The sequence below is a fragment of the Bombus pascuorum genome, chromosome 10 (genome assembly GCF_905332965.1).
Source record: "Bombus pascuorum chromosome 10, iyBomPasc1.1, whole genome shotgun sequence".
Lineage (NCBI taxonomy): Eukaryota > Metazoa > Arthropoda > Insecta > Hymenoptera > Apidae > Bombus > Bombus pascuorum.
The window spans coordinates 12,422,564-12,443,622 of NC_083497.1; the positions used below are offsets into that span (position 1 = coordinate 12,422,564).

Genomic DNA, 21,059 nt, shown 5'->3' on the forward strand with positions numbered 1-21,059 from the left:
CCGGTGCTATCTTATACGTATATATTTTGGACGTTATGCCTATAAAGAAACACGAAGGAGAATCGAAAGATACGAAGAGAACAGATAACGCTTTCGCAATGAATTGCATATTAAGCAAGAAATTTGGAATCAACGAACTTTAAGACCACTTATTCGAGGTAAGTATATTCATGGTGAATCAAAATTCGAACGAATATTATTTTACATTTTCGACATATTTCTACGTGTAAAATAACCTACTGTCGATTGTCAACTCCTGTCTCGTTAAGAATTAAGCAAATTCACGTACCTATACTTGGCAAGCTTTTCAAACTCAGCTTTCTCAAACGCGAAGCCTCCAACACAATTCTGTTATTCTTGATCTTCGTCTTACTACGAGCCATGGAATCTTCCTGACTTCACTCGTACTACGGATTTAGACCCACGATTTATACATATATATCGTAAAGTAATATACAGGATCGTATTGAAACAAATCATGGAAAAACAAACGTAATCGGTGCAACTCGTTTCTCTGTTTTCACGATCAGGTTTACCGTCAGACACTTACTAGCCGTGCCGCTGACACTGGCATTGGCCTACTCTCTCCGGTATAGTTCGTTCTCCCCTGCTTACCTTCATAGTCTCGCTTTCTTTCGTATGTTTTCGTCTTATCGTTGAACGCGACTCACTCCGTTTCTATGATCGCGGAAAACTCGAATATCCAATTAAGCTCGATAAACGTTCGCAACACGTATCACGGATGCCATGCTATGCTGGAGGCCATGTAACAGAGAAACAAAGAGCTGATGAACTGCCTTTTCTATCTGAGAGAAAGGAGATAAACGAATAAGTATTTACAAACATCGTTCGATCGTGACAATACAGATGTATGTACACAGATAATAGTTGCACAAAAGAGTATTTCTTCGTTAAAGGGTTGTTGTCTTACGAACGATCGATAATGACAACGATCACGATAATGATAATGATAACGATAAGAAAAGAAGCCTCGTTTTTTCGGTACGACCTAGTTTTCAGTGAAAAAAGTCATCCGTTTCTCGTTCGTTCCCGTGTCAAGTGCCACGCAATACAAATCGACGCATGTGAATACAACCATCCAGTATGTGAGCGTACTACACGATCGACCAACCGGATAGGACAAGTGTCGAGTGGATAAGTGTCTGCGAACCCTTTCAGTTTGGAAACGCGTGCAAACACGCACGATGCACGCGAAATCGCGACACTCCGACCTGAAATGTACACGTATTCCAGTTCTTCTTCCTCGCAATCTCCATACTGTATCCTTGTCGTAACTACATTCTCCTATTGGATTGGATAAAAAGTAGTTTTCTCTTCTTTTTTTTTTCTTTTTTTTTAATAAATTTCTATCAAATAACGAAAGAGAATCGAATGCCATGTATTCGAGAAATTTTGAATCTTGGATCGAATTTGCTATAATTTTCTCTTCTTTTTTTTTTCTTTTTTTTTAATAAATTTCTATCAAATAACGAAAGAGAATCGAATGCCATGTATTCGAGAAATTTTGAATCTTAGATCGAATTTGCTATTTATCTGTACCAAAGTAACACAGTTTCATAATTATTTATCACGATGGTCTTTACAAGTCTTATTCAAGAAATGAAAGAGGCTCTAGAGCCTGTAAATAGACCGAATTTTTCAAGAAGACTCACGAAGCTGTAGATAGTCTGATTCGAATTAAATCTTTTTTAACTCTCGCGATAGATTCTACAAACAACGTAATCTATGCAAATTTTTATAAATTCATATTTTCATAAATGCAGTTTAAAGAAGCGAGAGCTGAACCTCGTCAAATCTTACGACGAGTGCTATACTTTGCATATTTTAAGTACATTCTGTGTATTTTTGCACCTTTAAATTTTCCATAAGTGCACAAACATTCACCGTCTATCGATCATATTTGCGCAGCATCCTCCCTTCGATTTACGCTACGAAATGAAATGTGCAAGTACGTTCGAGATACAACGAGCACGCTCAAGATCGTAGTTCGTGGAAACTTTTATTTGAATGAAATCGCACTTTCTTTTACCGTGTACACGCGTTCCGGAGTACCTTTCGTTCGAGGACAAGCAAAGGTCCACAACAACCAAGGAAACTGAGGTACGGTGCAACGACCGATCGTCAAGTAGGTCGGTTGTGGGCGCACGCAATCGTCGCAACGATTTTGAAAAACTGTCGTTCTACTTTTACATGGGAGCACTTTCACGGTCGCTAACCCCACGACAACGACACTTGCCATATATTTTGCATCCTCTTGTACTGCCTATACGTACGTATGTATATCGCTGGCTTTAAGTATTAGGAGGACATCTACTCGCTATGTTTATTAGAAAACTGATACAAATTTTGCTTTATTTGACATTTTACATTGGTAGCTGCGCGTGACGCGAACGAAATGACAGATTTATTAATAAAGTAACTAGGCAATGAAAGAGAGGAGCCAAGAAGAGCGATTTGTATTAAAAATCAACAGGTGTCCTAACTCGTAAATAACAGTGTAGTCACTTTATTGGCGAGTGTTAATACGATATTAGTGTATAACTTATGTACATAAATTTCTTCGCAAATGTAATTGTTAGACTCGTATCATTTTGTCAATAGACTACGGATTTTTAATACATTTCTAGCGAAATAGATGCAAAAATGATAGAATAGATATAATATGGAAAAATGTATAAAATATCCGAAGCGGAGTACTCGTTATAATACTTGCTTCGCTCTAGAACATTATTTTCATACAGGGATATATAGGGAAAGAAAGAGAAAGGAGGAAAAGCTTGTCACGACTATTGGCTGTTCTTTAAGTCTCGTTTGGATTAGTCAAGTTAGTTGAATTCAAACGAGTGGAAATCAAACGACGCGATTAATAAGAACGAGTCAAGTAAATAACAGTTTTACGCTGGTAAACACGTTTTAAGTTACTCGAATGTATGTAAATCGTTGGGATTCAGATAACTTGACTAATTGGAATCGAGTTTTACGAACGTAAGTACTACATAACATTAAGAGTAGAACGAATTCAAATCGTGAACATCTTGAAACGATGTTTGTTGTTGCTCATCCTTGACACCGTTTACGAATCAACCCTACTCGTGATCACGCGCATATGCGATTAGTCGATCGAACGTTGTACCGTCGCAATTGAAATCATCTCACAGATAAAGCACGGTATCGTACAAATTAATACAATTCTCCGACTAGCGTAGCATCGATCGAAGTTTGTCCACGAAGAAGATTAATCAAAGCATCAAATTTCGTATTATTACAATAATAATAATACTATTATCGTTAGATACAACCATTGCCGATAGGTAAAAGCGTTGTTTGTTTAGAAACATCGCGACCGATTTCTATTTTCGTTAATCAAAACTTTCCATTAGATAAAAATTCTAGGGTCGATGAGAGATACTTTTTGACGTTAGAAAAATACAATTAATTCGAAAGTAATCGAAATAACGTAATAAATTCTACAAATAAATAAATAAAGAGACGAGAAAGGAAAATTTGCACGTCCATGTGTCTTTACGATCGTTGTGATATACGGCAGAGGGATTGAATTATACGTTTTTTAGGGAAAGAGCGAGACAGATCTCTCAACGAATAAACAAGAAAGAGTACGAAAAAAGGGGTGTTAACGGAAAGTGGAAGAAGGGAAAAAGAGAAAGGAGAGGAACGCAGAACGAAGAGAAACGCGAGTGCGCCTGTGCGACTGCATGCGTCGCTGCGAGGACGCCATAGTACCGCAACCCGCCGTCCGCCGTCGTCCCGGCGCCACAGTCTTTCTCTCCGTATGTACGGAGCCGGCTGAAGCTGATCGTTCAGCACGTACCTTCCTCCCTTTCATTTTTAACGTGTACGTCTACTCTATTTCTACACACTTCTTTTACGATGGTGAGTGAAATAGCTGACATTTGAAAAGCTGCAAATCGTACTGCCGCTTAAAAATTCCGATTCAATTTGTCAGACTTGCACGCGTACATCCTCGACAACCAAACGCGAATTCGAATAATTCCTTATCGACACACCTCGTTTACTCTCCAACTCGAAAGTTTTTTCTCTTTCTTCTAACACCGACTACAAAGTTCCTTCTCTTTGGTCGTTTTAATTTATATCGACACATCGTTTCGTTACTTATCTCGCACTCTTATCGCTGGTTGCACGTATATATCTTTTTTTCTTAATAAAAGCCAATCTTATACGATTTGAACGAAACTTTCTCATTGCTATTCAAGGGAAATCAATAAATCGCTCGATCGACTTGCCTTTATTCCTTTCGACATTCTATGTGACGGTACGTGTCAGTGTGGTCCGAAGAACGGAAATTGAAGTGGGAAACAACTTGGAGGATTCTACTCCGTAGAGAAGCTTTTCTAAATCACCGCGAGATCGCAGCACCTCTCTTGGAATTGTCATTTTACATCGATATGGTCACTTTTTCGTGAAACTGCTATTATTCTTTTTATCCATCGAATGAAGCATTGAAGTTGTAAAAAATAAAAATAAAATAAAACCACATCTCTTTGCTTCCCTAATTCTATGTAAATGATACACTTTTATCAAAGGGGGTAACATCGTCGTCTTCGTCTTCATCATCGTTTTCGCCTTTGCCGACGTGGTCATCGTCGTCGTCGTTGTCGTCGTCCTCGTCGTCGTCGTCATCGTCTTCGTCGTCGTCTTTGTCGTCATTGTCATCGTCGTCGTCTTTGTCGTCATTGTCATTGTCATCGTTATTTTTATTGTCGTTATTATCGCTATTATCGTGCTTCTGCTCGTCATTGCCATTATAATCGTCGCCGTTTCTAACTGTCGTCACCCTTTTTATCGTTCTTTTTTATTTTTTTTTTTATTTTTTTTATCGTTAATTTTTTTTAATTTCTTTTATCATTTAGCAATATATCTTGAAATTGTACATAAAAAACTTCACAGGTACTTCCAGACACGAATCTGACAAATCTTCTTTGCGAGCAGCAACATCAGCAGCAACGGCAACAAGAACAGCAACGGTGTCAGCATAAATGTTATTACGAAGGTAATAGACAATTTCCGTTAGAAAGGGAGAACCGACAGCGCAAATCCACGGAAAATGAGAATTCAGAAGAGATATCGGTAACGAACGTTACGGATGGAGAGAGCTTATGTTATAGTTTAGCTCTGATACGAGGTCGTACGTCGATAGCGTATAGCTTCATCACCGTACGAAATGAAAATAATCAAAGTTCCGAGTGGCCAATCGTATCTGGTGAATTTCGTGTGATAGTAGAATTGACACGAGGTCCGAACAAATTGGAATTAGAAGTGGCGGGTCAGAAAAAGGGACTAGTTCTAATTCACGAGCCGAGAACGACGAGACTGCGTGTAACTCCTGTCTATGTGGTTTGCTTCGGACACGATGGATATTTCCAAGGTCCACAAGGAGAAGACCAGTCGCCGGAAAGTGCGACGATAAGGATAGGTCTCGGTGCCCGACTTTTACAAACTCTCACCGCCGAGAAGTTAAGGGAGGCGGGTTACGGAAGGAAAACGTTTCAACTGGAACGAGATTTGGGTGGTATGGAATGTTTGATAATGCACAGCATGCTTGACGTCGATCAGGCACGTGCAATGAATCAGCGGGAACTTTGGAAATTCATCGCGCGAGAATTAATGACCGGCCCCTTGGCATCGGAAGATCGCAAGTATCTTGCGTTTCTTTCCTGTACCAGATATCGAGGCGCGCCGAATCCACGCACTCGTGAAGATATTCTCGCGAGGACTCAAGGACACGCCGCGCTCGGTGGAGGTGGATTAGCGTTATTCGGTTCGGCGTGTCTTCATACGTGGCCTACCAGCATGGCGCAAATATTGCCTAGATTCCTCGACACTACGGTCATCGATACCGAACAATTGATGGACGACAGTAATTACCGCGGTACGCACGGTGGCTGCTTCGCCACGACTCTTGGCTCGGTTCTCCACGAATTAGGACACACTTTTGATCTCGGCCATACTCGTGAAGGCATAATGGGCCGCGGATTCGATTACGTCGATCGTGTCTTTGTCGGAGCGGCTGGGATCGATTTCAATCGCAATCCCGTTTTACGAAGAGATCCTCAACACACAACGATAGCACTGAGTAGGCCGCTCAGCGTGACAGTCACGATACAAGAACCATACGCCATGTTAGGGAGTCCTCGAAGAAATCGATTACTTTCCGAATCGTCCCGCCCTTCGTCTTCTCAAAACCCTTCCCGGTTACTCGGCAGGCTATCCGCACCTGCTAGTCCTGAATTAAACAGATCCTTTTCCAAGAGTCTCATGCAACCTGCATCGGAACAAACCCCTTCCAATTTGCAAACTGATCGTACATTTTGGTCACCATCCTGCGCAGCGTTTCTTGCTTATCATCGATGGTTCAACAATGAAATGGACAACGTTTTCAATCGACCTTTCCACGACATCGAGTACGATGGGAAAAGGTATAATAAAATGTTTCTCTTCCAATTTTCATTCACTGACGCATATACGACCAATACACGTACACAAAACTCGCACATACACTCACTTACTCAGCCTTTTCCGTTGTTGCTATTATAGTTTAAAAACCGTTATTATTTATATATGTATGTATATACATTTCTTCTTTTTTTTTCTATCATAGAAACGTCGTAAGATCACGCTTCGGAGTACGAGTAATAGAGCTCAGAAAAACATCTGGTGGAATGGTAGTTGGTTCTAAACAGTTTCCAGGCTCTCGACCACCTCTGGAGGCGTTAGTTCCACCAGCTCCACCTCATTGTCTTACTGCACTGACTCTCGTCGCTGAAGATTCGATTGGCAATGTTCTCAAATATCCACTTCCAACGGCGTTTTAAAGTTTCCAAGGTTATTGTCATTTTGCCACGATTTTATATCTCGAAAGCGGGAATATAGCCAATGTCGAACGATAAAAATCGACGCCGATAAATCAACGTCCTATGTTTTTGTAATCTTCGCATAGCGAGTAAGCACGATTAATATTAATAATAATGCTTCGTCGCTAATGCTAATTCGAACGAAGATAACTTCAAGCTCAATATGTATTTGCTTACTAATTAATTATTGATATTTCCTACGAGCTTGTTTCTCTAATGCGCTATATTTGAAGAGAAATTTTTCCCAGTTTTATCGGGTTTTGTGGAAACTGTAACAGTAAAGCTTTCCGTATTGGACTTGAGAAACCTTATTGCCCTGTGTACGCTATTTCTAACAAAATAAAATCATAGAGAGACACAAAGAGAAAAATAGATAGATAGATAGATAGATAGAGAGCGTGTGTGCGTGCATGTGTTTAAACGTGGAAGGAGAAAATGAGAATTTCATACGTCATACAATGTTATTAACTACGTACTTCGTTTCATTAAATTCTAACATATTTTGTAAATATCATTCAAGGTACTATAGAGTTTTGTAGCAACTATCGATACATTGTATTTGATAAAGAAATACATATATTGTGCATTGACGTTTCTATGTACGAATGTGTGGACGAATGTATACAATAACACTGCGGAAGGAACGAATGCTACAAAAACCAGAATCTCTATTTCTTATTACCGAAAATACGATAAAATTGTGAAATTGCCACGTATAGGTATGTATAGTTTAATAACTACGAATTTAGTTTGATATATTTTCAATCAAGAAATAACATTAATATCCGACGTATTCTACAAACTTCGGGTTACTTACATGATAGTAACTAGGATGCCTTATGGACGATAATAATTTGTAGATATAGCTAATATGAAATTGCGAAACGACTAATAAACTTGTGAAAATAATTTTGAAAAAAAATAATTCAAAAGTGTCCGTAGAACCAATCCAGTTAACGACGTAATAAAATATATATTACACGTTCATGCGTTATCATCACGATATCGACGTAATCGTTTAATCAGATTTTATGAGAATTTTTATCAGTTTTTTCAGTTTGTTATAAAATTATTTCGATATAAAAATATAAACAAAAAGACAAAAGATCACGTGTACATACATTTTATTTATCGATTATATATTGAAATCTCTGTTACAGATTACTGTAAGGTAAAATTGCTATCGCAGCTTATATATTCCAGCTAACAGCTATAATCCTAAATATTTACTTATCGTAAATCAATCGATAATATATTGAAAAAGACTGCAAGGGTTGAAAGAACATTATTAATATTTCCTAAAAACTTCTAAAAATAAACACTTTCGTTATACATGTATCGTTTCTTATATTTATAACTGAAATTACGTTATCCTAATACGGAATTATGTTGTCACCTTCGTCGAGTACAAACGATGACAAGGATGTCTTTACTTATCAAATAGAAGTTTTATTTCCAAATATCACAGAAGACAAAATAAAAACCGTTGAATTTTTGGATGCAGCTCGAGGTCTTGTGCGAATGATTGGTATGCACTTGGTATCCAGTAAATATCACATAACCTACACAAAAACGAAATCTATAAAGACGAACACGAATGTTTCAGAAAAACTTGGCAAAGTGTTTGCTTCGGTTAAATATGATATCCAGGGCAACATTGATGTAAGTACATACCTTAAAATGCGATTATTCACAAGGATAATCATATACATACCTAAAAATAATTCCAGAAACTCACGTCCCGCCATGCAAAGGATAAAGAAAAAAACGCGATTCTACAAGATATGATTCTAATTGAAAAAAATACTGAAACTAAATTAATCGCTACGGATGCTCTAACGTGGTTGATCAGGTGCGTGTAACGTTTCTTATGCATTTCTATTCTTTCCACTTCCTTACTTGGTTTCTGCTTAATTCGATTCGTGTGTATTAACGCTTCTCCATCGCTTATTCTGTTCATTAGTTAAATCGAAACTCCAATCTATAAATTACAGAGCTTTGCATATGATTCTGTTATTTTTCGAACAAATTGTCGAGGATTCTAAAACGGCAACACCAACAGAGGATCTAGTAGCATTTTTAAAAAAGGCTTATAAAGAAGCTCTACAACCATATCACGGTTGGATGGCGCAACAACTTTTTGACGTAAGTCAGTATTTATTAAAAACATATTCGCATATATGCGAAAAATTATTCTTTTTTTCTTTTATTATACGAAATACATATGTACATTCTTAATTATACTATTTCATTACATTTCTAATTAATTGATGTCAAAGCACAAAAACATTCATATAATACACGTGTTGAGTTTGACGAAATATGAGTTTATATTTTTCAAATAAATTAATACTTTCTACAATTTTTCTATTTATTTACATACTATTATTTACTATAATTTTCGACTTTTTGTTAACAGCTTCTTTCGCTCATGGTTCCTACACGTTCGCAACTTTTACAAACATTTACTAATGAACAAACAATCGAGATTAGCATCCTTATAAAGAGCATGGAAATTTATTTAATACGTTTACGAGAAAACGTATTAGCGATACAGTTATTTTATAAAACTAATAACCTCTGAGATAAGACATTTTATTAGTCTGAGAATTGTGTTCATTAGGTATTGTGTTAATTGAGAATATTTGCTAAAGGAAAGATCTGCAATAGTATTTTAATATAATGTACTAGTATACTGTACATTAATTACACTTAGCGAGTATTTGCTCAAAAATCTATATATAATTAAAAAATGAGACTAGCTATAAAAGTATTTTAAAACAGTTTAACATCCATCCTATGTACATGTATTGTATAAATGCATTAAATAAAACACTTTAGCACGATGATCTGCTAAATTCATTAAAGCTATCGTACCTGTAATAACTTCAATAAGAAGAAGGCAGACCATGAAAGAATTGATAAATGTTTCGCTATAATGAGATGGTATTCCACGATCAAAAAGGAGGAATGCCTCTAGGGGAAGTTGTATTAATATCGAGATTAACCAGCAAGTAGTTAATTCTGGAATCTAATATCAACTTTCTTGCATGACAAAAATCTATAAATCAACTAAAGAAAGTCTATTACAAATAAAGTATGATTACCTTTCCTGTAAGATTTCCAAGATACCCCAAATATAACTTTAAACTTTCAAAAATTGAAAGTATCAGAAATGTTGCTACAGTTAGCAATTTATAAACATTTGTCAAATTATTGTACTGTGAAAAAATAATAAATAAAATTAATATATATAAGTACAAGTTAATGTACATTAGATGTTTATCTTATAACTTCATTATGCAGATGATATTTACTTTTGCATCCAAGTTTACAATAGTAATCAACAGCCAAACTGGGAAAAGCCATAGATTCACATACAGGGCTATTTGAAATGGTAAATTAGACCTTGTTTTATTATCTGTAAAATATATTCTATTTCAAATGACATGTTATTCTTTTCTGATTAAAGGAATGCATTTACACAAGTTGTAACTTACAATCATGATACATTAACTTGGAAGATGTTTCATTAATAACATTTCTTGTAGTAAATTGTGACATTTTCAAAACAAATTCTGTGACATGATCATAAAGTTATTAAAGTCAATTGTAACAATAACAATTTCCATCCAATATTTTAAGGAAGTATTTATAATTGTTACACTTTTATCTTCAAACAGTTCTAAACGTTCATACAATCTAAGATTTACATCCATTCAGCATTCGTATATTTATATCTTACACAATCTTATTTTACATGTCACTTAACGCAACATACATATACATACAATCTCGATCTGGAATCTTCGGTATAGTACATTTTTTACTCTATCTCTTTCTTTCCGCTTTCTTTATATCTTCCATCCCTCTTGCAAAATTGTCTAAGAAAGAAAAGTACAAAAATATACAAGTTTTAAGTACAACGAAAAACCAACTACATAATTAATTACAGGAATGTAATCACATCTATTAAAAACGAATAACAATAACCTATTTAGAAAAATTTGCATCAGTCTGAACGTTTCCAGGCTTACTGCAACTGATTTGATTTACGTAGTAGCGTGACATGTGTTTTGTAGTTCTGAGGTTGAAACGGATTGCGAATAAAGTGACAAACAGAAGACGTTTATAAAATTTGTGTAGTTGTGCGTACAAGCGCATGCGGTATTCAACATATTGAAGAAAATTAATTTTGATTTCTTGTAAAACGTAGGAATTATTTCACGAATTTGATCAATTATCCGAAGAATAATATTCATCATTTAGGATAAAGGTTATCTGATCCCGTTTTCATCCTTATAAAGCGGTGAAAATTTTGAGATGGCCGGTGCAATGCTGTTCGAACGTGCACAAGCAGTTTCAATGACTAATCGTAGCGAGGGTATTTCACTTTTAAGTGAAATCGTCTCCGACCCAAGTATCGGTGTGACGGAGAATGATGAAGATAATATTCGAGTGAAGGAGCAAGGTATTTTACACCTTGGTGAACTTTACAAAAAAGAAGGCAAGGCAAAAGAGTTGGCAGAGTTGATTAAAGCTACCAGACCGTTTCTTAGTTTGATTAGCAAAGCAAAAGCTGCCAAACTCGTACGGTCCTTAGTAGACTTTTTCTTGGATCTGGAAGCTGGTATCGGCATTGAGGTATCTTCATAAATAAATTTGATTACATTTTCATAGATAGTTTAGTACAATGCTTCTTTTTTCAACAGGTTCAACTATGCAAAGAATGTATAGAATGGGCAAAAGAAGAACGTAGGACATTTTTGAGGCAGTCATTAGAAGCACGTTTAATAGCATTATATTTCGATACTGGTATGTACAGCGAAGCATTACAGTTGGGATCGGCTTTACTTAAAGAACTTAAGAAACTGGATGATAAACAACTTTTGGTTGAGGTACAATTATTGGAAAGCAAAACCTATCATGCACTGAGTAATTTAGCAAAAGCAAGGGCAGCTCTTACCAGTGCTAGAACAACTGCTAACGCAATTTATTGTCCACCTAAAATGCAAGCTGCTTTAGATTTACAATCAGGAATATTACATGCTGCGGATGAAAGAGATTTTAAAACTGCTTATTCATATTTTTATGAAGCATTTGAGGGGTAGGTTGTTTCCTTAAATAAATATATTGTACTTCAGAATAATTGTTATGTTTAAGTTTGTATATTTTAATTGCTTTACTATTGTTCTTCAGATATGATAGCGTAGAAAGCCCAAAGGCCTTAACAGCTTTGAAATATATGTTACTTTCAAAAATTATGTTACGTACACCTGAAGATGTTCAATCAATTATGTCAGGGAAATTAGCTGTTAAATATGCAGGAAGGGATTTAGACGCAATGCGGGCAGTTGCCGAAGCGAGCCACCGACGTTCATTAGCAGACTTTCAGACAGCTGTTAAAAAATATCGCCAAGAACTTGAGGATGACGTAATTGTGCGTGCTCATCTCGGCTCTCTCTACGATGCGATGCTTGAACAAAACTTATGTCGTTTAGTTGAACCTTATTCCCGCGTACAGGTATGATTATTTACTTTAAATTGGTTGATTATTTAAATATAAATATTCATCGTTTGTAATTTCATTCTTTTATTTAGGTCAGTCATATCGCAACCTCTATATCACTACCACTTGCTCAAGTGGAGAAGAAGCTTTCACAAATGATATTGGATAAAAAACTAAGGGGTGTCCTTGATCAGGGTGAAGGTGTTTTAATCGTTTTTGAAGATACTCCGCGCGATAAGACTTACGAGATTGCATTAGATACTATACACAGTATGGGGAAAGTCGTTGATACACTTTACCAAAAAGCAAAGAAACTCACTTAGCCGTATTTAATATATATTTCTACACAGTGTTTATACAAACATGTGTTATACAATCATGTATAGCAGATTTAATTTGCTGATTTCAAAAGATGGATATTGATGTACAAAATACGAAATACAATGGTAATACAATGAAACGAAACATTTTACCGTTTTACTTATCTAATTCAAAATATTGTTCTAATCTGATTAAAAAATATGTTCAATATTCGCAAAACTGTATGCTGTTTATTTTTAAAAAATTACAGTTTTTTTTAAATATATCCATGACATTTGATTTAATGAAGTATTATCCTTTTATCTCTCTCCTACTTCTGGTACCTACTTATTTGACATTTTCATAGATTATTATATTTAATTTCTGACAGTTAATTGAAAACAAAATATCATTTTTTATTATTAGTATTCTACTCACATCAATTATAACGAATACAATTATAATTTATCACATCATGTTTTCTTACATTTCCATTTCTATCAAAAAAGCGAATTCAAATTGTGTAGATTATAGTAAAAACAACTTCTACAGAATACGAAATAAAACATGTAAAAAGTAAAAGAATAAAGATTGACATTTTGTGTATCATCGTGCACCTTAGCACATGCTATGATTATAATTATCTCAATCAGCTCTATGGTGTCTCGATTTTGACGAAGAAAAAATAACTCTGTACGAATAAACAGAAATTTAAATTCTGAAAAGACTAATATAAGTGCATTAATGTTACAGATTCTGATTTGATGGCGTAGTAAGAATACTCACCGCAACTTCCTGTTTGAAGTTGTACGTTACAACAAAGGGATAGTGTGGTTATATTTTATAAACTTTTTTTTTTCATGGAGTGTATAATGGCAGATACTACAGCACAGAAGGTAAAATATTTTATATTATAATTGAAGCTGCAAAACAGAAAGATATGAAATTAAGTAGTCTGTATTACACGTTTAATATATTGCAAGTAAGAATGTTTAGGTTAATGGTAGCGTTTAACTCACCGGCATCGCTATGTTCCAAATAATATTTGCTGTTTCATCATCAATATTTTCAAGAATCTTAACATAATTCTCCTATCACTTATACACATCAATTCTTTAATCTATTTACAATTCTAGTAATTGGCCTTGGTCAGTCATCTTATTTCAATACTTATACAAAACTATACCTGTATTGTTATATCGACAGTACAATTCTTTTCTCGGTTTTCTTATACAATTTTTGTTACATTCATTCATCGTATTTGTTAGCAATATTTAATGTTTGTTTTGATTGTAATTTTACGGATAATTTATAAACATTTATTCGACAACTCATTACTATGAAATAAATGTATTATTTATAACTGCTATTACGTGTAATCTCATTTTGCTCATATTTAAGACATGTATGTGTTTGTAAATGTAATTAAAGCAAAGTATAAATTTTCAATTGAATATAACCATCCTATTTAATGCATTTACTTTTCAAATTTATTTTGCAGGTTCAGGAATACAAAGATTCTTTAAAAACAAAGGTAATTAATTGAATATTATTATCCTATAATTTGTATACTCAGTTTGTTGCAAAATACATCATAATATCATATGCATAAACTTTATTTAGGCTGAACAACTATTGCTGAAAGGATTTCCAGAGAAGATTGTTAAATTGAATGAATTATTAGAGACCCCTGGTTTCCGCAACAGGAAATTGTCAAATGTTCATCAAGACTTAAATGTGCCCATTCCAGATCCTATTATTCTTAATCATTCCGAAAATGAGTCTACTGCAAAGAAACGAAAGATAGACAATAGCATAGATGATACCAGTGGAACCAAAGTGATGGTGTTACCAAATGGACCTGTACCTTGTAACAAGCCCCTATGTGATCTTATTCATATAGTTAAGCCTTATATTCGACAACTATTAGAAGATTCTAATTTGGTATATATTTTATAAAGCATATGAGTAGTATATATAGATTATATAAACTTTAATATCCTTATCAGTTATTTTAATTTTTGAATTTCCAGTTGAAAATGTGGATTTCATTTTTGATTCCAAAAATCGAAGATGGTAATAACTTTGGTGTATCCATTCAAGAAGATACACTTGCAGAAATACAATCAGTAGAAAGTGAGGCTGCTGCATTTTTCGATCAGATATCTAGGTAATGTGAATAGTAATGATATTAAAAGATTTCTTTTTATAAGGGATACATTATAGTCACACAATGATATTTTTTTAGGTATTTTATCTCTAGAGGAAAGATTGTTAGTAAAGTTGCAAAGTATCCACACATTAGTGATTATAGAAGAGCAGTTCAAGAACTAGATGAAAAAGAATATGTAAGCCTATGGCTAGTTATGTGCGAAGTCCGTAATCGTTATTGTTCCCTGCACGATTTGGTAATCAAGAATTTGGAGAAGATCAAAAAGCCACGTTCTTCCAACGCGCAATCTTTGTATTAAACATTTAGCCGCATATGCTATTTCTATCGGATGGTGTACAGGATTGTATGGGAAAAAAGAAGTGACATGGAAAAGGAAAAAAGCTACATGATGGAGAGAGTGTCATTCTCGACTTTTCGATAGAAAATTTTAATTTTCTTTTTTTTTTTTAAATTAAGTCGCCTTGACGTTGACTCATTGACATTCACTTAAGCCATATCCAAAACAATAAATAAATACATATAAAAGAAAGTATATTCAGCATTATTCACGGAAATAAGTTCAACTACAGTTGATTACAAAAGTAATTTTGAATTTTGCAAAAATCACTACAAAATTAATCTACTTATTAATTATTCAACATTTCATTTATTATAAAATACATAATTATTACAAAATTTTCTAGAAGTTTAATTTTTCTATTTTCTTTGCTCTCATAACGTGGATTTTTCTTATTATCATATCTTTTTAATTTTTACAAATTCTGCTATTTAATTGCACGGTGTGACGTACTTATCGAAAACAGATCCGAGAGTATTGGAACGTTTATCTTTTCACCTATTTGAATTTAGAACATAGTTAAGCATGTAATTTGTAATTTACAGCTGTAATATCGTTAGAACATAAATCGAGATATGACATATGTTTTTGGTATATCGTATTAACTTCAAAACACCTTTTTCTTTCTCAATCGCGATATTATACGATACGAAAACATGACACAAATATTGTAATGTTAAGAGTTTTAATCATAAATTATATTGCGTGAAATTATTTTGTTCTCTTTTTACCATAGTATCAAATGATATAAGCATATAATTATTTCTTTAAAATTACATATCGTTATTCATGCTATACTGTATTTAGAATAAATTTCGACATATGTGGTTGACATAAATGTTGAAATCTTATTATTGTACAGAAACACAGTTGGATGTCAGTCTGTTTTCGTCATCGTTGTCATTGCTCCTTTTAATATGAAATGTATTGTTCTTCCTTTTACAATCGCTTCATTTGTTTATATCATTATTTTTTTCTTTGTCACGTATATTATCACTATATCAACGATTATAGTACTTCATCATTTCTAAACAATTTTGTGCGATGTAGATAGACTATACGCAAAAAAAGAAAGAGAACAACGTAAAAGTTTACACATTTCTTGGTATATTTTGTAAAATATAATAAAAATGCAATATGATTCAAATACATCCAATATATAAAATTTATATATAAATAAATACACACGATATATAAAATTTGTTCAAAAAATATTAATCTATATATACAATATATGTATATATATAGATTATGCATTCTGTTCAATGGCAAGTTTCAATGGCAGATCATATCTGTTCAAAAAGACCAGGATTAAGATAACAATGTTTATTGAATCCAATCAGTGTTATCGTTAATGTCTGACAGTCTCCTCCATTAGTTCTTTGTATTTTTAATCTCTCATCAACCTGCGAAGCATTAACTAATTGTAATTAATGTATAAAATGGCATTAATATACTTTCATAAGATTTATTCACCATGTTTAATAAATCCTGAAGATGAGCTTTATGAGCATATTTCATAAATACTTCACACAAAATTTGTATGAACCAACTACCAGTTATTTTGTCTCTGAAGGCAACATATCCTGGAAGGGTAGCATATGCAAGTAACATATCTTCGTAACATCTCAGTGTCTCCCTACCATTTCTTTTAACATTAGTAATTTCATCAGAGGAATGTTGAAAGTTAGATGTATCTGTTGTATGTCTAGGTTCTTTTACTGATTTTTGTTTTTTCTTTCCTCTAAAAGATCATTGTATAATAATAAAATATTATCAGTATATGTATCTATGATATTTTTATAGTGGATTTAGCACTTACCTACATAATTGAAAAATGAAAATCTTTGGTTTCCCTGCAAGGTGGGGACAAGCTTCTGCAGTGAAATAACTCAAAATATCAGTACATAAAACAGTTTTTCGATTTTGCACTTTGTCTTGCATATGCTCTTCTACACCTTCTATTTCTGTGACTTCATACTGTGTATTAATATTACCATGACTACTTATTATAACAAAACAAGAATCAACTTTGCGTAACTCTTTACGTTGAGAAAATTCTTTAATTCTGTCTAATATTTTCTTGAAAAGAAATAGCCTATGTGATATAAAGTTTTCATTTGTTTTTTAATATGTAAATGTATACATATTTACCTGTGCTGTTAGATTGCAATAAGAAAAAACTTCAAAACCCATTTGTCTAAAAAGTTGTTTCAAGTTTGATTCATCATATATAGCCGAATTTCTATCTTCTCTATCTGGATGTTTGTAATCAATATTTGTTATTATTAACACCAGTCCACGAGGTTTGCTACGCATTGGATATGTTTGAACATTTTCATATTCAGGCCCATCTAAGAATTTTGTAGCTTTCTGTACTAAAATTTGTAGTGGTTCCTCTAATACTTGTATATTACGAAAAAAGTCGCCTTGTGGTCTTTTTAAAAATGGAAAAATGAAAATACAATTGATACAGTAAATACAGAATAAGATATACATACAAAATAAATTAAAGCTAATTAGTGGGATTTTAAACTTTACCCTTCTGCAGTTGGAATAAAAGTAGTTTCCTCTACATTGCTTTCTTTCGTGCATCCATTATGATTACCATAACTTTGCGTGTCATTAATAGGTAACGGAGTTCTTGTTCCTTCCAAAATATCTGCTAAATCTTCATGGTTACTTTGTCTTAGGCTTTGAAGAAAACGAACAAACGCAAGTGGTCCTCGTGTTTTTATCGTCAAATATATTTCGTGTACTGTTGTTTCATTTGTGATGTCTTTCTATATAAAATATTACAAAATTCACAAGTTACTCTATATAATTTAGAATCGTAAAGTGTTCAGAAAATTTTAAAAAGTTTCTTACTATCCAACGCGAAATATTCACGTCATCTCTATTAAAAACTTTATTTTCAAACAGTTTTGGCCATAATTTGATTATATTTATTTTAGGTACAATATCCTCGTAACACGAGTCTAATATTTCTCGATGCTTTCGATCCATGTTAAGTAATAATAGAGAACACCCATATCCTTTAGTAAAATTGCTCAATTGTTACAAGTTTATCGTTCGTATTGAAACGATGTTCTTCCTTATTTAACCATCTTAATATGATATCTTAATACGATAAAGTTCACAAAGTGACTCAGTCTGACTCGAAAATTTCGATAGGTATCGTTTGTATTGATAAAATCTTGTCACGAATGATATTGCCACTTATGTTTAATTATTTAACTTATAATTTTATTTTGACAGATTAATTTTTCACGATTTGTTGTTCTATAAACAAGTTTTATTCAAAAAAGGAATTTAGAGAGAAAAATCGAAATGAGTGTCGGCAGATATCGATAAACGAAGAATAATATTCGATCAACATATCTCGAATTTAGAGATTGATAGATCGAGCAATTTACTTAAATTAATCGATTAATCGAATATGAATAACTTCAATATCGATATGGCAACCGCTAGAAGAAATCAAATACAACAGACAAGTAAGTAACATGTAATATTTTTTTGTATCCCACTTTTGATTGTCGGAGGAATTTAAGGATTGATGATCGTTGATATCGATTGCGTTAATTTTCATGTCACATGCGACTTTACCGATACAGCACAGAATAAGATTATTCAATTAAAAATATAATCGATTGTAGATTCCATTGGAAGACATAATATCACAAATAAAAGAGTAATATTAAAAGAATCTGATTATGATCACGCATTATGGAAATGCTACTATTCTATATATAAAGAAAGGATCAGCCTAGAAAAGAAGACTCAAGAAAATGTAGAGAGAGTAAGAAATAATGTCAGAAAATTAACTGGAACCCTCAAGGAAAGAGTGCTTAGAAGTCTGATGGCCTTCTTCCAAGAGACCAATTTACAATTAGAAAACTATGTGCGGCTGATAGTCAAAGGTAGGACGACAAGGAAGAAAGAGCAATAGGAAAGGATTTAAAAAAGTGAGAATGCCGTTAATTTAGCTGTTTACGAGAAAGAGAGGGGTCGAAATCGGAGCAATTCTTAAAAACCATTATTTTTGGCACTTTCTCCTACATTCGAAATCATTCTTGACGGTACTCTCACTCTTCTACTTTCACTATAATTTTTTATATGATTTCTGGCAAAGCTACTTTCTAGCAACTAATAAAAAAATGGTTTGACATTAAAAGGTAATTTCATCTTTGGTACTAAAAATGTTGTACATAAAAACTAATTGAATATGACTTTGGGAAATTTGGATTTTTAAAGGTTTAGTACAGGTTTACCATAGTGATCGAAGGTGGTGAGTACACGGATGTCTTTCACAGATGTCAAACACTTTCAATATAATGTACAATAACAAAAAGTTAAATAAATTAAACAATTGCTATTTTACAGTCAAAAATAATTTGCCATTTTGATATACTTCTATGTATACAGGATGTCGCAGTTCGAAGAGTGGAATTTCTGCATGTGGACCTAATTCGATAGCCAGGATCTGTACAAATACAGGATACGAGTTGAAAGTAAGCGAAGGAATCGTTCGGTGCATCCGAACGAGGAAGATAACGATTTGGAAAGGGAAGCAAGAAAGGTGGAGGGGTAGTGAGAAGAGCCGTATGAAAGGAACTATCAGGAGAGAGAGAGAGTGGTCTCTGGATGCTGTATTTCCGTTCCTCATCAGTAGTCAACCTTATGCCGAGGATCTCCTCCTTTCTTCGCAGTGTCATCGGGTAATCGGCGAAGGAAAGACGTCAAAGTGATTCCGATCGTGATGGAAATGTAATTGAAATTAAACACCTGTTCCTCTTATCGTTCCAAGGATCGGTATCTTTCATTCATTTCGGTCATCGTCAATCGTAGGTTGGCGTGCGCGTATGCCAGTGTGCGTGCGTGGGTATGTGTGCGCTAACATAAAGCACCGATCGATCGAGTAATAATCTACGATTAAATAATTAATAATCGGAGGCAAATGTATTGTTGGATATCATAAACGCAATGATCCGCGTGGAATTTTTGAAGGAACTCGTGATCCAGACAATGTTCGCTGGTTTCAGCACGCGGTATGAAAAGAAGCGGTCTGACGAATGCTCATGTTTATCGTTAAGCAGCCCCTTTTGAACGTCACGTGGCAAGAGGAAGGGAAGAGAACGCGTGGCAGGCGTGCAAAGATGGGAATTGTCCTACCAAGAGTATTTCGACGAGCCGATTCATACGTGCGATTCAAATCGGCATTGTCAAAGTCGAAAGTTACCGAGTCTAACTTTCACTAATAACCAAACGGTGTAATGCTACGGTTTCACGCGTGTACCGCACGTTCACGGGACGTCGTAGGGTACTGAGAACGTGTTACGAAGCAACAACCACACGAAGAGACGACGTGCCACTTGTTTCGCTGACCTGGTTTCACGACCCACTTTTCTACCGGACCACACTACGTGTGAATGCCTTCGCCACGCTTCGCGTATTCTTACGGTACACGAACGGTATCCAGGAAAAAGACACACAAAGTTCAGAAATGAAATTAAACATTTGCAGAACTTTTCAGGCCTTCCCATCGAGACAAATTTTCTCATTAATGTGTACTTTGTGAAGAAAGATAGAGACCCCCATTTAGGGGTAGGATTATATTTCGTCGTAAGATTACGACTATATATTTAGACGAGTCGTAAGTTTGCTCGAGTTGCAATTATCGTCGATAAACGATAAAAATAGAAATGTGATCGATCAACGGTGTTCTTCAGAATTTAGTATCTTTCTGAACCTGATTCGAGCGGAATATATTTAAACATAAATAGATAGATAGATAGATAGACAGAGAGGGAGAGAGAGAGGTTCTAG

General features: G+C 34.3%; 7 protein-coding genes and 1 long non-coding RNA gene across 8 annotated transcripts in view; 4 read left to right on the forward strand and 4 right to left on the reverse strand.

The window, feature by feature from the left end:
- Positions 1 to 8,909, reverse strand: part of LOC132911181 (cytochrome P450 18a1) — a 31,648-nt gene extending 22,739 nt beyond the window's left edge. The window contains exon 1 of the mRNA XM_060967602.1: positions 8,811 to 8,909. Coding sequence (XP_060823585.1) covers positions 8,811 to 8,871 — 61 coding nt within the window. The 5' untranslated portion in view covers positions 8,872 to 8,909. The remainder of the gene's footprint in view (positions 1 to 8,810) is intronic.
- Positions 3,762 to 7,901, forward strand: LOC132911180 (uncharacterized). The gene is made up of 3 exons (XM_060967599.1): positions 3,762 to 3,912; positions 4,948 to 6,476; positions 6,659 to 7,901. Exons 1-3 carry the CDS (start codon positions 3,910 to 3,912, stop codon positions 6,870 to 6,872), a joined length of 1,746 nt encoding a protein of 581 aa, XP_060823582.1. The 5' UTR covers positions 3,762 to 3,909; the 3' UTR covers positions 6,873 to 7,901.
- On the forward strand, positions 8,072 to 9,757 carry LOC132911188 (glycolipid transfer protein). Its single transcript, XM_060967609.1, has 5 exons — positions 8,072 to 8,439; positions 8,518 to 8,573; positions 8,642 to 8,763; positions 8,906 to 9,056; positions 9,331 to 9,757. Exons 1-5 carry the CDS (start codon positions 8,298 to 8,300, stop codon positions 9,493 to 9,495), a joined length of 636 nt encoding a protein of 211 aa, XP_060823592.1. The 5' UTR covers positions 8,072 to 8,297; the 3' UTR covers positions 9,496 to 9,757.
- On the reverse strand, positions 9,632 to 10,805 carry LOC132911189 (transmembrane protein 17-like). Its single transcript, XM_060967610.1, has 4 exons — positions 10,412 to 10,805; positions 10,229 to 10,332; positions 10,019 to 10,132; positions 9,632 to 9,942 (listed from the first exon to the last, which is right to left on the reverse strand). The coding sequence occupies exons 1-4, from the start codon at positions 10,473 to 10,475 to the stop codon at positions 9,709 to 9,711; spliced, it is 516 nt and encodes a 171-aa protein (XP_060823593.1). The 5' UTR covers positions 10,476 to 10,805; the 3' UTR covers positions 9,632 to 9,708.
- A 179-nt stretch (positions 10,806 to 10,984) lies between these two features.
- Positions 10,985 to 12,883, forward strand: LOC132911184 (26S proteasome non-ATPase regulatory subunit 11). The gene is made up of 5 exons (XM_060967606.1): positions 10,985 to 11,123; positions 11,219 to 11,555; positions 11,624 to 12,018; positions 12,111 to 12,435; positions 12,513 to 12,883. Exons 2-5 carry the CDS (start codon positions 11,235 to 11,237, stop codon positions 12,741 to 12,743), a joined length of 1,272 nt encoding a protein of 423 aa, XP_060823589.1. The 5' UTR covers positions 10,985 to 11,123; positions 11,219 to 11,234; the 3' UTR covers positions 12,744 to 12,883.
- A 128-nt stretch (positions 12,884 to 13,011) lies between these two features.
- LOC132911192 (uncharacterized) lies at positions 13,012 to 14,210 on the reverse strand. Its single transcript, XR_009658937.1, has 3 exons — positions 13,740 to 14,210; positions 13,507 to 13,643; positions 13,012 to 13,411 (listed from the first exon to the last, which is right to left on the reverse strand). It is a non-coding gene; the product is annotated as an uncharacterized LOC132911192 (long non-coding RNA).
- Positions 13,483 to 15,813, forward strand: LOC132911186 (proteasome activator complex subunit 3). Its single transcript, XM_060967608.1, has 5 exons — positions 13,483 to 13,616; positions 14,222 to 14,254; positions 14,344 to 14,664; positions 14,754 to 14,890; positions 14,969 to 15,813. The coding sequence occupies exons 1-5, from the start codon at positions 13,581 to 13,583 to the stop codon at positions 15,189 to 15,191; spliced, it is 750 nt and encodes a 249-aa protein (XP_060823591.1). The 5' UTR covers positions 13,483 to 13,580; the 3' UTR covers positions 15,192 to 15,813.
- A 633-nt stretch (positions 15,814 to 16,446) lies between these two features.
- On the reverse strand, positions 16,447 to 18,504 carry LOC132911183 (caspase-6). Its single transcript, XM_060967605.1, has 6 exons — positions 18,099 to 18,504; positions 17,772 to 18,013; positions 17,385 to 17,667; positions 17,053 to 17,312; positions 16,707 to 16,974; positions 16,447 to 16,636 (listed from the first exon to the last, which is right to left on the reverse strand). Exons 1-6 carry the CDS (start codon positions 18,234 to 18,236, stop codon positions 16,517 to 16,519), a joined length of 1,311 nt encoding a protein of 436 aa, XP_060823588.1. The 5' UTR covers positions 18,237 to 18,504; the 3' UTR covers positions 16,447 to 16,516.
- Positions 18,505 to 21,059: the final 2,555 nt, after the last annotated feature.